Source organism: Apteryx rowi, unplaced genomic scaffold, assembly GCF_003343035.1.
Source record: "Apteryx rowi isolate R43461 unplaced genomic scaffold, aptRow1 scaffold_45, whole genome shotgun sequence".
Lineage (NCBI taxonomy): Eukaryota > Metazoa > Chordata > Aves > Apterygiformes > Apterygidae > Apteryx > Apteryx rowi.
This window is the reverse complement of record NW_020450705.1, coordinates 3,520,173-3,536,345: the sequence shown is the minus strand read 5'-3', so window position 1 is coordinate 3,536,345 and position 16,173 is coordinate 3,520,173. Positions and strand designations below refer to the sequence as shown.

General features: G+C 44.8%; 1 protein-coding gene across 1 annotated transcript; it reads right to left on the bottom strand.

Annotated features, from left to right (window-relative positions):
- Nucleotides 1-8,709: 8,709 nt before the first annotated feature.
- PPP1R15B (protein phosphatase 1 regulatory subunit 15B) lies at nucleotides 8,710-16,167 on the bottom strand. The gene is made up of 2 exons (XM_026077188.1): nucleotides 14,627-16,167; nucleotides 8,710-11,259 (listed from the first exon to the last, which is right to left on the bottom strand). Exons 1-2 carry the CDS (start codon nucleotides 16,073-16,075, stop codon nucleotides 11,047-11,049), a joined length of 1,662 nt encoding a protein of 553 aa, XP_025932973.1. The 5' UTR covers nucleotides 16,076-16,167; the 3' UTR covers nucleotides 8,710-11,046.
- Nucleotides 16,168-16,173: the final 6 nt, after the last annotated feature.

Sequence of the window (16,173 nt, the reverse complement as noted above, 5' to 3'; positions counted from 1 at the left end):
TTGCCCGGGAGCAGGAGTGCAGAGGGCATCCTCACGGCGACTCCACGGACACGGCTCTCCCAGTGACTCTGCAGGGCTAGCCCATCGCAGCTTCCTCCGCTGCCTACTCAGCGTAATTACCGCCAATTAACTCGGGGTGAGTAATTGTGAAGTTGTTCCTTCCCTCTCCTGCCCATTTTAAACGATGTCAAATTCTTCTCCCCCTTCTGATCTCGCAGCCAAGCGGAGGCAGGATGTAGGGCACCCTGATCATAATCTGCAGCTTTCGGAGCTGCCCAGTGGGTATTTTCCCTCTGCTTGTCCTTAGCCATCAATTAAACGTCTTTCAAGGGGAAAGGTGGGGTCCGGGAGGCACCTGGCCTGGGTGACTGTGAACCAGGCAATTGCTGCAGTGTCTCAGCAGCAGCTTTTCACGGCTTCGCACAGCACACGGAGAAAGACGTTTTTCAGAAGAGGCCTGAAAGGTGAAAAGGAAGGAGCTGATCGCCGAAGGGGGCTGCTCCGCGCAGTCTAARCACAGTTCCCGGCCAAGATTTGGGGAAACCAGTTCACCCAAAGCCTTGGGAAGGATATTCCTGTTGTTCTTTGAAGGTAAGAAAAACACRTCTGGTTAGGCACAGCGAGCCGGTCGGGACATGGATCGGACCCTGGTGTAACAGGGAGCGATGCCTGGTCCCAGGGCATCGTTTTGCGGGAGAAGTGCTCGGCTGCAAAGCAAAGGCCAAGCTCGAGTCCTGCTTGTGCCACTGTGTCCTTGTTTGCTCCAGCGTGGCTCCAGAAGCGCGCACGTGAGCACGCGCTTTGCACCGTGCACAAATGGTCCCAGCGGAGCTCAGAGCGCTGCTCGCCGGCATAAGGTTACGGGCTGGCTTTTTGCAAGATTGGGCTTTTTGTCTGGGTTTGGGCTGAACCCCAGGGATAACATTACACCGTGCCTGCCTTGCCCAGTTAGGTTACGGTTGCGGTCACGCGAGTGAAACCAGTGCGTTGCCACCCCTTATCAAATTACCATCCGCAAGGGAGGCTGCGCTGCCTGCCTGCTCTTCCCTTGCCCCAGCCGCACGGTTAAACACCTTCGCGTCAATCATGCCCTGATTAGCGACCGCAGGAACTCCCGGGGCTTTGATCCGGCGATGYGCCCCGAGATTGGAGAGGTTACAGCATGACCCGAGGGCGTCAGCGCAGCTCCTGCTGCCTGAGCTCTTCCGCAGGCAGGAATGCCATCACCCTGCACGGCTGCGCAACATCTGCGCGCGGGATGCAGGCTCTCCTCTCCTGCGGGAGCCAAAATACAGCTAATAAATACCGGGTCTCCCAGCCAGGGGATTCTTGCTCCATCGGCCTAGACGTGGGAGGGCAGAAGCTGCTGGATGTCGCGGTGCTTCACCTCGCTGCAGGGTCCCAGCTTCCCCCAGGGTGACTCTGCCACCACTTCTCCTTAGCCTGGGAGCCAGGACGTGCAGCTCCTGGCCAAGAACGGCCTGCTGGGGACAAAGTTGCTGTGTTAAATCACCCCCACAATCAGCTGYGGCCCGAGCGATGATTTGTGGCACGTGCTGGCTCAAGTCAAAAATAGTTTTATAAAGTCAAACGCAGCAAGAGATCAGTTCCTAATCTGCCCTAATCCTGTTTCAGTATTTGGAGAGGCGCTGTGGGGATAGCAGCAGCATTCCTAAAAACAAAGATCCTTTCCAACCAGCCTGTCCCAGCAGCCGCTTGCAAAAGCACCTTTGTTTGCTAGGAGCAGCCCCTAATCCGAGTCACTCCTCAAACAAAATCATTCCTCAACATAAACGTTTTTGCAACCCATGTCTGCGAGCCGCTCCAGTCGGCCAGACCTCCCGAGACCTCCCTGGAGTCACCAAAAGTCTCCAGYGATCCCTCCGTGTGATATGGCTCTCAGGACCAAGAGTTTTAAAAATCAGTGCCAATTCATTTCTGCAGATAAGAACTAGAAACCTGAAGAGGACCAGGAGCAAACGAAGTCCACGCTGCAGTCGCAGGGTTAAGAGTTTGCTGTGCACCGCGCTTAACTTTTAGCCCRGGGCAAAATCTCTTTGATTACTGCGGAATTATTCTTGCGCATACCTTAAGGGTACACAGGATCAGGGTCCACGGGAGATGAGCTCACCTGATCTTAAAAGAGCCCCTTCCTTCTCCAGTAACCCCCCGGGAGGGACAGGTCCCCCCCCGACCGCGCGTACTCCCAGGGTCCTCGTCGCCCGGGCCCGAGGGGCAGCGTCTGGGCYGATTACAGGGAACCGTCTAATCAGACGCTAAAACATAAGAAACTAGAAGAAGCTGTTCCAGTCTGCGGTGAATAATGCGGAGATTGTTGGAGGGCTTTATTACACACCCGGCCAAGAATCCTGAGCCGCTCCGGGCTCCGCTCTGTCAGGTAAATAAATCAGCTTTTATTACTTTCCACCAGAGAATTTTTTCCCCCTATTTCTTTATATTTTAATCTAATGGAAATTCAAAGGGGAAATACCAGCAGGGCTTTTTGTTTTCATTTGGTTTAAAATCCTTTTAAAAACACTTTATTCACTACTGCGCAGGTTAGGAAGGAAGGGGACAACAAACAGCCCAACACCAACGTTTTCTTCAGAAAAATGCTCGTGGTTTTTGTTTCTACAGACAGTTGTAGGAAGGCTCCCCAAGCGTCGGGTACCACCGCCTCTGCCCCAAGCTCTGCCCCTTCCTTTCCAGGGACCCAGAGGGATGGGGGAACCCCTAGGCTCCCATAGGACCATCTTAAGAGCAGATTGAATCCACTCAAATTTTCCAGCTCCACAACCCTCCACACTAGTACAGAARCGGATTTGTGTAGCTCCGTGATGCCTGGGCATACGGAGGAGATGGAGAAGAAAGCCCAGCAAGTTTACTTCAAGAAAAACAAATCCCTGCATATCGGTCATCTTCTGAAGGCACACRGCCTCCAAAACATCCAAGAACAGCGCGGCGCCAGGGCGCGCTGGGCACGGGAACACACGGCCCGGCCGCTCTCCGGACACGGGCCAAGCACGTGCTGCAACCTCGGCACTAGCTGAAGTGCTTGAGGAGGGTGCGGGAAGGTTGGGTTACAGCAACACCAGGGCAGGTGCCAGGGCGAGGTGCGCTCCGAGCACAAGAGACACGCTGTCCGAGACCYGCGGAGAGCAGAGCAGCCAGACCCAGACGACTTTTTCATAGAAAGGCTGCGAGTTCAGGAGTGACAGCCTTTGACTAACGAAGCCCTCGCACGCGAGGCAGCGCAACCCGTCTGCCAGGCACTGATCCCTGCCGAGCGGGCCAGGAGCAGCGCAGCGTGAGCAGGGTCTGGAGACAGCTCGGCATCGCAGTCCACACGGAGCAGCCACGGGCGGACACCCCCAGCCACCGTGCCCAAACCATGCCCAGCTTTTGCTTCAAGCCACAGTGACAGGGAGCACAGGGAGAAAGGGGAAACAGTACCGGGAAAAGGGCTGCGCTAAGTGAGCAATGACGTTACRTAGCTATTGCTATTAGGCTTAATCATGGTTAAAGAGGAGGTCTGGCACTAGCTGTTGTCTGATACCACAGCTCCAAGCCTCATCAAGGATGACTTAGACCTTGCAGGGGAAGATAAATCGAGGCCCAGGACGTCTACTGCACAAAGGTCACTCGCACGGAGTCTTTGCAAGTCAGATGTTAGGAATGTTACAAAGCTGGGCGTTTCTGCAAAGAAATGGCTGGCTTATTGCACTTGCCCCAAATTCACCTTCCTGTCCTACTGCTTATTCTCAAGCAGGGAGGCAGAGCGCCTTCAGGCCATTACAGAGGGACACAGGGAAGCAAAACACTGGCCACCTGGCTACCGACCTGAACTGGCACAGCAAGGTGGGGACAGCCACCGAGGGACGCTGGCTGTGCCTGYGCTCCAGTACGCTCAGCGCTGCCTCCAGGGCACCTGGCGGCAGGAGGAGAGTCCTGGCCTYGCCGCTGGGTACTGTTGCATTGGGGTGGCATTACCTGGTTTAAGTCAGACTCTGCCCGGAGCTGGAATAAGCCACCCGCCGGGACGCTCCTGTACAGTTCTGGCACCACCTTCTGGACAAAAGCTTTTCCCTCTGATAGAAACAAGACCAGAATCCCGAGATCAGAACCAGCGAGCAAGGCACTGCCAAGGGGCCCAACCGAATATGTCAGTAAGGTGCATTCCATGCCCCTCTCCCTGACRTTTAATCCGCAACAGATTTGACTAAAGAAAAGTTGCAGTCTGCTCCCCCGGCTTCAAGCTATTATGTACCACCTCCTCACTACATACTGCTTTTTAGCCTTGCTCATCAAATTGAACGAACTCCCCCTCTCGGGGCCAGATGCCAAGCTAAGAACACAGCAACCATTGCACCTGAGCCATCACACTTCACGATACTGCCAGTCACTCGGCTCTCAGAAGAGCACGCTTCTCTCGGCTTCCCACTGCAACAGAGAGACTAGGAGTCACCTCAAGCGAGAAGGGCTAGCTGAGCAAAAAGGCTAATTGTTTCATATTCTTTACATCTGATTGTAAACTGCTTGTAATTTAATATACGGTGCCAATGAACATTGCTGCTGGGAGCGCTAGCTGGTCGGTGGATCCTACCGAGCTGGTATGATGGAGCCCAGACACYGAGATTGCAAACAGATGTTTAACAGCTGCTCAGAGCAAATCTGAACAACACATTTGACATCAGGCACAGCAACCAAATGCTTCTATATCTACCCTAAGACTCATYGCTTACATAAGGCTTGTTACCATAGCTCCTAGCAGCCTATATCGTAGGAGATGCAGGAAGGTGCCAACATAAAACCATTCCCGCTGCCCCTACTCACTCTGAAAGTGAAATTGTTCTAATCTGCTTATGCTTCCCCCTTGCCAGAAGAGTCTGGCTTACCTCAGTTCTGGTCTAAGTTATTTTAGCCGAGAAGCAATCTGAATCAGTCAGCTTAACATAAGCCTGTGCCTCACTAGGAAAGGGAAAAACGAGTGTTGAATACAAACACAGGGAAAGCCCCTGCCAGCTCTTAGCTTCTTTCTCAGCACAAAATCTGCGCAAGAAGCCTGGGACCGTAACCCAGCTTCTCTCAACTGAAGACTGCCGTTTCCTTACAAAAGGGTTCAAAGCCTGCGCAGCTACTTTCTGTTTCTGATGAGATACCTCATCTTTCAGTGAAAAAGAAACAAGCTACCTGGAATTTCCCACAGGGTAGGGCCGAACTCGCATGTGGTTGTCATGTGGCAAGGGGGGGTACGAACAGCCGCTCCATTAACATGCTTATTCTCTTACGCAAACTGCCACACATGCATTGGGCAAAGCACAACGAGCATCTTTCCTTTCTCCTGATGTTGCTATACATCAGTTACTCTTTACAGCAGCTATCTTCTCTTAAAGACAGGTGTTTAAGATATTGCCATCCAGAGCTGCCCAAACTGTATCTTTGACAGAGATTGCAGGAATTCATCCTTCAGCTGCTGTATTTTACAGCTGGCAGGTTAGCGCAAAGTCAAATTCATCATTTGAACCAGTGAACTGTGCTGAGAAAGACATCCTTTCCCACAGCCCCTGCTACGAGGGCTGTTAACGCTCAGAAGCTTCGAGTCCAGCCTGTCCAAGTGAAGCTGTAKGCACCACTAAATGCAGTATATTCCTACATGAAGAGGTTTGTTTTTGTTTTGTTTTGTTTTTTTGCTAGAAGCAACACCTAGTTACTGTAACAGGAAAAATGGAGAAGGCAGCTCAGGTGTCTAACAACATGCCRTATGCCATCATGTAAACAACAGGCAGGCAAAGAAAGTGATGAATATAAAATGGGCTCATACAGCTAGGACAGCTTCAAAGTAACAAATGTTTTTATTGCTAACAGACTTATCTTGAGCATTAGCAGTAGCAGCAGATGGATGMCTGCTACTAATGGGCTCTAATACTTTATACCCTCCAGACTAATGGACAGCTTTTACCAGACTTCATCCCCTCCTACCCTCACCCTTCACCCCAAACAGGGAACTTCCTGCACTCAGTGACGTAAACAGCCAAACACTGAAAAGATCTTGGATTACATCTGAGTTGCAGCAGATCAGCTCTAGGCTGTGCAGAGGAAAAGCAGCGGACTTTCCCTGGGGTTGCAATCATGTCATGATTCACAGCCTTTCTGCAGTTGTCACTTCTTTCTGCCTGCCTGACAAGAAACTTACTTTTTCAGGACAAAAAAGCTCTGTAGCAATATTAATTTACAAACAGTATTTTAGTGGATGTAGTCAGCAGTGACTACAAAAATAGTAGCTTATTTACTCCCCATGGGCTTTGCTGACAAACAAGTTCTTAAGTCCCCTGGAGAAGATACAGCTACCAGAGCAAGAAGAATTCTAACATGGATAAATTGTCAACTAAACTCAAACTGCAGACTTTAGTGGGGATAGAATAAAAAAGTCCCAGCAGGATTTCCACATTCCAGATGGCATCTTGATGCACTGCCAGATACATAAAAGCTTTCATCTTGTGCACTAGCTATATTTAAACTATCACAATGAATAAAGAGAATGTAGCATTCATTACTATTCACTGTTTGCTCCATAGGGCAGATTTTTAGAGCCAACAGAAGAACAGGTGAAGATGACTTTCTAGAAAACCATTGTAGTTCATAGTTAACTACATAGCTTTGGTCACTATTTTAAACTACTGAGAGTTGTATGGCTAAGTATTCTACAAAGTTCAGAAAATGTTTTTATCTAGTCTAGCAGTTTTGCATCCAAGACATCATTACAGAAACAAGTACTGGACAATGCTCGTTCTAGAGACGCCTAGAAAAGATGCAAGTGCAAAGTGAAGCACTGCTTGTGCTGCAAGACATGAACAAGTAGTACCTTCTCTCTTATTCTAATGCTTAGCCCTAAGCACTGCTTTTCTTTAAGGTATTAACTAAAGAAAACAATAATTTGAAAGTTCCCCTCAAACCTTACTCTAAGAGGGGTGGCCAACCTAATGGCTCGTGAATTCATTCAAGAGATTCCTATGCTATGACCATGTCACATGAAGAGTGACAGGGCTCTTCACTAGTGGTGCCAGYGACACCACTAGTCATCAAAACCTCTGCTTTGGCGGAAGCCAGCCTGTTATCCTCATACCTGGATGCACAGCCAGGCTAGCCTCATTTCCCAGGAACCCTGGAAAACAGTTATCTTGCGTCTGCAAATCACCCTATGCAGCTTCTTCTCCCCATGACTGTGAGAAGAGGCACATGTCTTGCTGACATCCTACCTACCACCCACAGCAGAACAACACAGTGTTTCCAGCCTCCTTCTCCCCACCCAGAGATGCAAAGAGCTGCCGACCCGAACAGCCTGCCAAGCTGCACAACCTCCCAAGATCCTACTTTAACATTAAAAACATAACGTTGGATAATCCTGTGCAAGATTAGGTCTCACTGGACACAGTCACCATTCTATATTCCCACATATTCCAAGCTCCTTATCAAACATTTTAGTCTAATTCATTAAAATGAAACCAAGAAAATAATTTGCTGCATTAAAAGCCAGCATTACACAGCAAAATACAGAAAGGCATTTCCAGCTCTTCTCTAATTAAAGATCAGATGTTTGGCACCTTGAGGTCACTTCTATTCACAAGATGACACCTCAAATTTATTTTGGGACAGAAGCCCAAAAGCACTTCAGAAAAATCCCCTGGAATACCTTCAAAACCACACAAGYATTCATATATAAACAGCTGTGCTAACTAGTGAGCAAACTAAAACAAAATCTACAATACCCAGTTTCAATCAAAGCAACAAATTACCTACAGCAAAACAATGCCCAGTTTCAATACAAGCAATTTCACTTTGCGTAATTCACTTTGTATTTTAGCTTAAAAGCTGAATTCATCAGTATACCTTACAACCACATAGTGATTTATTGGTTCAGAAGGAAGTTCAAAGGTAAGACTGCCTGCTTCTAAACTACTGCAACCTGCTCTTTATCACCAATTCTGACAAAAAATATTTGATGTTCTCCTAAACTAAACATACATTTAAGCTTTAAACACCAAACTGCTCACACACAGAGAACACAACTCTTGTTGAAAGAACAAGCAGCACCCGGGACACTGCATCTCTACTCTATATGCTGATTAGAACCAGTATTTAGTATTGTCTAGACAATTGCCACCAGATCCAGTACGTATATGAATCATGCTTTGTAAAGTTACCCGACATCTCCTGTATCTTCTTTCAAAGAAAAAGAACTTATTATCTTGCAAATATCTTTATTACAATTTACAGATTAGTTCTGAATAGTTTTATATACAGAAATATAACTTTAGATATAAAAACCCAACAAACGCGACACAAATCAATTAAAATCTGTATAAAGCCAATGTTGAAGGTTTTCTAACTTTCTCTCTAAATCATACAAAAATAAAATCTGATAATTACAGTTTTGATTTAAAGTTTAAGAAGTGTTATTTTTACTGTCTCACTCAAAGCCACTTACACATCCTACAAGACCATTTTAAGATCCGTTATAGGGAAAATGGTGACAAATAAGCTTAGCTTGCTTTTAAGTGGCTTTATTTCTCAACGTTTCTGATCATAAAGTTAGTGTGAGAATAATTTCCTAGCACCTTACGTTTGACACTTGGAAAACATTAGGCTGGGGGGGAGGGACACACACACTTACCCAGGCAGATACAGAAGAACAGAGTCCTTAGTACACTGCAGGCTGAAAACAGGATTTCTTTGATGCGAGAAGCACTTTTGGAAGCAGCAGCTTTCAATCTAGTTTACATCTAATTTGTGTATTGTGTTCAGTTCCAGCTGTAGTCCTTTCCCAGCCTTTGCAAATAGCGCATCAGTATCTGCATGTTTATTTACATCATTCTAAGGCTTCTTACAAACACTAGTAAACTAAGTGAGTTATCTGGAGTAACTGAAGCAGCAGCAAGTTCTCCAAGATCAAAGAAACTAGCAGAGTCAGGGGAAAAAAAAAAATCTGACTCGTGTGTTTTTACCAAAGGCAACAAAAAACATTTTTACTTATGAGCCACATTGGGACTCTAAGTCAAAAAAAGTTTCTATTATAGTTCTAACACATTCATCATCCTGCATGCTTTTTTAACTAAAAAGCTGAACAATTGTTATCAAATATGATATAGGAAAACAAACTCCTAGAAATTAAAACTTTTTCATAGGATTTGAGAGCATGATTTGAATTAAGATTTCACAGATAAGATCTTCTGTAGGAATGGAGAACCTGACTTTTTTATTGCACCAGGACTAAAAACAAGTGTTTCATGGCTTTCAAGTACCCAATTAAGACCGCCTGAATTTCAGCCATATTTTAAATTTGCATGACTCTACTACAGTTCACTGCTAAAGCCTGACTTTTATAACAGTAATATTTCTAACTTGTAGCAGACAAAAATCATTTTTAAATCCAAAGATTATACTTTATGCAATAACACATCAAACAAAGCTCTAAAATTTTAGAGACAGAATTAAAAATAATGGCCAGAAAGATCACAAGATAAAGCAGAAAATTCAGTAAAGTTTGGTGAAGCCTGTCATTTGGATACGCTCTTCTCTCCATGTATCCGTACCTTTCTTTTGAATTAAGATTTCAATTCACTGAGCTTACGCATCTAAAGTGTCTAGGTTTCCCCCTTCCAAAAGTAAAGCAATTCTAGTCAGCTGCTGAATTAAGTAGCAGATCATTTATTCAAGCAACTTCATGAAAACAGATCTGAATCCTTTAGATATGTCTGATATTTATTCCATTGCACTACCTCAGTTCTGCTTAGATAGCAGCCACCCAACATCCTTCAGCTCCAAGAGTGTATCCAAATGGTGTTGCCTTTTCATTTTGACTGAAACATCATTAAATATTTTAAGTTGGGAACACAAATAAGGAGTGTTTTTATTCCACCGAGGACCTCTCAACTTCCAGACCCAAAATGTGAAAAGTTATTTTGGTAGCAGTTGAACAAAAGTGCAGAGACAGAGGTATTAATACTGGCTTTTGGTAAAGAACACAAAAATTTGTAACCTTAGATTTCCATAAGTCAAAGATAACTCTCCTTACAAGCACCAGAGCAAGTACRCTGGATACCAGAAATACGAAAAATCCTCCACTGGAATCCATCTTCAGAAAGCAGAATCAATTTATGGTGAAGTTACTTCAAGAGTAACTAAAGAACTAAGGCTTAGTTCCCTACGTGTGGCTACACCTAAACTCAGATTATCACCCATAGTTTCACACATGCCTTGAAGTTTAAATTATCAATCAGGATGAGGCCTTTCAGTGTCCTGAAAGCAAACAGCCTTGGTGCACAAGCAGCCAACACCCTTTGGAACAGTACCAGGCAAAGATATTATTTAAATAAAAACAAACCAAAGGGCTCATAGTGCACCAGAGTTCACCTGAACCCCCCAGTGTTCTAGACTGAAATATTAAGACATCAGAGTAAATGTTACATAAACACTCAAACACCAAATTACATGCAAAATTASGATCTTAAAAGGAAGGAAAAAAGTACCTGCTTTGCACAGTAAATTTAACATTAATAGCTAGCAAAATTCAAGATGTCTTTTTTTTTTTTAAAGTTAAAGAAAACAGAAGAACACAAAGGTAGCACACACATTTTCAAACTTTAAATCAAAACTGCAATAACTGGGTTCTGAGCCCCATAAATATTTCCTTCAAAATATGTTTTGCTTTTTCAAAGTGCAAAATTCCAACTTAATAGCCACCACTTCTCAACATACGGCAGACAAGGCATTTTTGGAATGGATTTAATCTAAAGCAGTCCGTTTCAAGTGCTACTTAAAAGGAATGCAATTATACCACTCTTTACCCTCGATGATACTCAAAAGGTTTTGTTTAGATACCAAAATGGGACACACATTGGTAAATTCATTGGCTGAATATTAAATTGGGACAAAGTGTTAAAATCCCACTTTTCCCCCCCCATTTCAAAACACAGGCAGCTGCCATTTGTTGTTTTGAAGGTGTTCATGAGTGCTTAGGGTCACACAACTACCACATCTTTTAAGGTGCTAGAAGAGATCAAGCCTTTTGTAGTAAGTTTCTTGGAGTCTATTAAATACTTTTTGTCTATGCTCTACTGTTAAGCAGTATCCTATGGCATCTTCTGTTTCTTGGATACGTTTCTGGAACCTGCATCCATCTCGCGCAAGTTCTTCCCAGGGTCCTTTACGATCCTCCTCGCTGCTTATATAATACTCAGTAACTTTTTCAAGGAAGGTTACCTGGAAGAGACAAGCATTAAAGCATTAAGCAAACATTCATGCAAAAAGAGCTCAATCTTGCACATACATTTCTAATGTTTTATGAAGGTTATTAAATGTCTAAAATAGCAAAAAACCTGAAATATGAACCAGTTCATGCTACATAGGTCTTTGCACCACCTAGACAATAGCGTATCTTACCTTTATTAAATAGATGAATTACACTTCAGCTTTAAAAGTGACCTCACTTCCAGGAGCTGACTTCTCCCTCTACTGAAAGTAGTGCTCAACTTAGTTTCTGAACTATGGTCTAAAAGGCCTCATTAAGCAGAGGGAAGATCACACAATGTTCCAGACTCAAGTGGCCCTGCGAAATAACATACCCCCTGACATCAGTACTGGAGTGGAACCTTACACAGACATAGTTAATCAAGGAGGTTACTCATTAGGGTAGGTCAGAACACTGATTTAAAGCTAAAAAATATGCTACCTACCAAGGTCTAATTACTGAAGCATCTTTCAAAAAAAAAAAATCATTGTTCTACAGAATGAGTAATCATGTGAGTCAGCCTGTACTTTAGCACCAGGAAAGGAATGCTACATTTAAGGAAGCAACACTCATTACTACGTGACTGGAACAAACCAATCTATTCAGAGCTAGTATGAAATTCCAGAGTATTTAAACGCATTCAAGGAAATCAAAACAACGTCATGGTGCTTTAAAATATACTATAACCAGAATTTTCCACTCGTTATCACTTTAAAAAAGCTAGAAGCAAAACATTAGCATCACTCTAAGACAGACTACAAACACCCTTTTTAAGGGCTATTAAAGCTATATTAAGAAAACAAAGAAACCTATAGGCTCAGAACCAAACTTAACAGTACTTAGCCTATTGCTATACTAAGGATTTCACCTTTTCTGTTTTCAAGCAAAAGCCAAACTGTGCTTTAGACTCCTGCTGAACTATGTATTGCTTTTCATATAAAAGGCTTAGAACTAAAGGACAAAACTAACTAGCTTTCAAAGATTCCAACGACTCTTAGACTAGGACTAATTCCTGAAAACAAGGCAATTGTTGCAAATACRGATGACTCCATAATCAGCATACATTGTAAATTTGCTCTGGTACAGTTACTTTAAGACTGCACAAAGGCTACATACTTTATTTAGCTTCTGGAAGATCAAGAAGAAATTTGGAGAGGTGTAAAAAAATATTACTGTTCCATTCCTATGTTTTATTAATATAGAACCGTAGTTTCACACCTGGTTCATGCTGGAAAAAAGCACATATGGTGAGATTGCTTTTTGTCCTAGTGCCATCTTCTAACCTTTACAAAAAACATATAGATAAAAGTTATGGAACAGCTGAATCTCTAGGGTTAATGACCAGGAGAAGATACAGTCATAAAAGACTGCTGAAAGTAACCTCAAGAAGCCATCTAGTGATTCCAGTGCAGTGATCCCAAACTGCTTCTGAGTTGTCTGTGAAAAGTGAAAGAAAGCAAGCTTGCTGCCATGCCAGTAAGCTTAAACTCAGTTACACATTTCAAACTTAAAAAAAAAAAATTACTAATCCCTCTGAAAGGGATCATAACATCCCAAAGTTAATTTTTAATCAGACAAGTTGCAATTAAAAGTTTTGCTTTTGATACAAGATTCTGTGGCACATCAGATCCCACATGTTCCTTGAGCAGTGTTAATACATTCGCTAACTCCTAAGTGAAACAAAACACTCCCAGGTTTTATGGCTTTAAAAACAAGAATACTGCTGTTTGATTGCAGGACAACATACAGAAAATAGCCTTGACCAGGATGAATGACCTGAAGATTTCTTTAGAACACCTCAATCATTGCTCAGCGATCTTTGTTCAGTTTTGCAGACAGGCCTAATTAAGCATCTGCTTTCAAGCACACGGAGTTGTTACATCAGCCTATCCCTTTGCGACTTACTACCTTTCATCCTTTTTACATCAGTCTAAGATGCCCTTGAGTACAATTACCGGATTTTGTAACATCATGCTAAATATTGCATCTAGATCATTGTTCTTTCATGATGCCACTAGAAAGATGATACAGCTATTGGAACACTGTTTTGAAAGTAGGGTAGCCAAAAAATTACTACTGCAAACAAGAAGTCCACATCTCTAACAGGCAACAAGACAACCCATGGAAGTATGAACTTACAGCAGAGTTCATCAATGCTAAGTTACAGCGTTTCAGACAGATGCTGTTAGTTACTAAATACCTCTCGCAAAGACAGTTCAAGTTAGAGTACTTTCCAGGTGGATGGAAATACAATAGTTTGTCTGTTAAATTGTTAAGTCTGGAACCATCGCTTACCCTAGCAAAAATAAGTACAAGGTTACCTCCAAGCCAGTATCTCAAAGGAGCAATCACTTGTCTTCACTAAGAATGCATTATACAACTTTTCTATTTTGCTAAGTTGTTACACAAGTGTATTATCCAGGGACTTTGTATTACAAGCCATGACTCACACAAAGGTTTGAAATACCAGGCAATACTCAGAAGTACATTATCCTTGAAAAGCAATGTTGTACATCTGTWGTAACATAAGGTTTATTAGAAGCTAAATTTATTACTATTTACCTAAATTTTAGCCCACACATTAGAAAGTCTTTTACCAAGCCAACTCCTCATACACACACTACACTTCCAATTTGTATTCAGAAGCCTAGTTCCAGATTAAATCTTAAAAAAACAACAAAAACACACACCCTTGAATTACAAGTAACAATCACTTAACCAGAAATAGGAGCATTAATATATATATTGAAAACTTTAATGACTTACTGTAGTGCGTGTTAACCCACAACAGAAGAGTTCTTCCTATCCCAAAAGGCACATGGTTGCTGTAAAGTACTTAAGCCGCCTTGTTAGAGGTCTACATGTTTACAACTAAATGTTTAAAATCTCAATTATACTACGCACACAGAAGTCCCACAATATTTTATCAACATCATTCATAACCCAAAGGATTCTTTCCAGAGGAAAATARAATGTAGCTCACACAGTTCTCATCTGTTTCTCAGATGAGGAAAACTACATCATAATACCTAAATATAGAATGAAGAGAGAACTATGCTTTAAAACGAAAATTTAAAGTCTAGAAAGGAAATTAAAAAAAAATAAATTATTTGGTTCGTGTCACTGAATTACAAAATCTGCCCTCATGTAAAAAAAGATGCGGTACACTGACTTCAGCCAAATAATTAGACCATAAGCTCATGTGGGCATGATCTGCCTACCACTGTGGCTGGAATCCCGGCACAAATGACATCACCATTCACATACTACTTAGCACAGTGTTTGGTTTTTTTAAAGCATTCCCAAAACACAAAAACGCAAATGTGAACTGAAGTATACCTTTTTTCTCTTGGAACTTCCACACTTCTCACCAGAAAGAATGCCCTGCTGCACAGAGTCTGTGATGCCACAATTCTGCTTTTCCAGCTGTACTGAACAGACAGTTAAGTAACTACACTCAGGAGTGACCAAACCTGGCCTCTCTGCTACTTTTAAACCAGGCTTCCCTTTTTTTTCTGCTGTTTGAAAGGGTGCTTTGAAATTAAAAGGGTTATAAGGATCATCTGAGGTACAGAATGAATTCCAAAGTTTCAAGTTTTCTGTCTCATCCACACTACTACACTCCCATTCTTCATCCTCTTCAGAACTAGCGTCAGGAGAGCCTGAAGACTCCTCTGCCCATGAATCCTCCTCCTCTTCTTCTGTGTCTGACCCACMGGGCATATCCTTTTCTAGATCACTGGAAGCTGTCTGAATGGTAGCTGTAAAGTTCTGAGGGTTGTAAGGATCCAAACTGTAGAAGGAATTCCAGAGATGTAATCTTTCTCCGTGTTGGCTACCAGCGTCTGAATCCGAGACGAGCCCTTCACTATCGAACCCATCATCATCATCCCAGTCTTCCTCATCATCTGCACTCTCCTCCCCACTGGAAGCTCCCCCTATGATATAGTCTATTAGTTTATTAGCACAAGCAGGCCTGGCTGAAACTGGCAGGTTTTGCTCTGCTTCAGAGTCCGTGTCATCCTCAGCTTCRTCAGTAAAGGCTTCCCCCTCAAAAGCAGCCATCTCAGGGGAACTCCTCAGGTCCTGTTGCAAGCGGCTGTCTCCAGGCTGCCTCCCTGCGCCGTGCTGCTCCTCGGRACCCTTCAGCTCCCTGGCATCGCACCACTGCTCCTGCTGCTGCCTTGCCTTTTCCCGACAGGCGCCCCTATGCTGCTGCTCCTCCTCTAGGCTATGATAGCCGTGGTCCGGCTCAGGCACAGCCAGGCCCCGGCTCGCCAAATGCCGCTGCTGGAGAAACTCCAGGCGCTTGGTCCGGAGGAGCTCGATTTCCGGCAGGCCGCCCCGACCCGAGCATCCGCGCCAGGCCTCCATAGGGACCTCGGCGCTCAGGGGCTGCGGCAGATGGCTCTTACCGGAACAGCAGGCCTGGCCGTAGTCCGAGCCCAGGCGGTTACTGGGCCCCAGCACGTAGGAGAGAAAGTCCATGTGCGGAACGGCGAAGGGCACCAGGCTGCTCCGCACGACCCCGGCTCCCCAGAGGGCCTGCGCGGGCGGCGGGCCGCTCTCTGGCCCCGGCTCCAGCGGCTCCTCCGACCAGGGCAGCTTCCCCTCGCCCCAGTCGAGCGAGGCGGCGGGCTCCGAGAGCAGCAGGAGGGGCGGCGGCGGGGGGGCCTTGGAGGGCGGCTCGCCGGCGGCGGGGCAGAGCGCGCTGCTCAGCGCGGGGCCGGGCAGCAGGCGCTGCAGCAAGGCGGGCAGCGGCGAGAGCAGCTGGGACACCAGGCGCATCCAGGAGAAGGGAGGGCTCGCCTGCGGCGAGGCGGCGGCGGGCGCCGCGCTGGGGGCGGCCAGCTTGGGCCAGGCCAAGGTGAAGCCGAGCCAGGAGC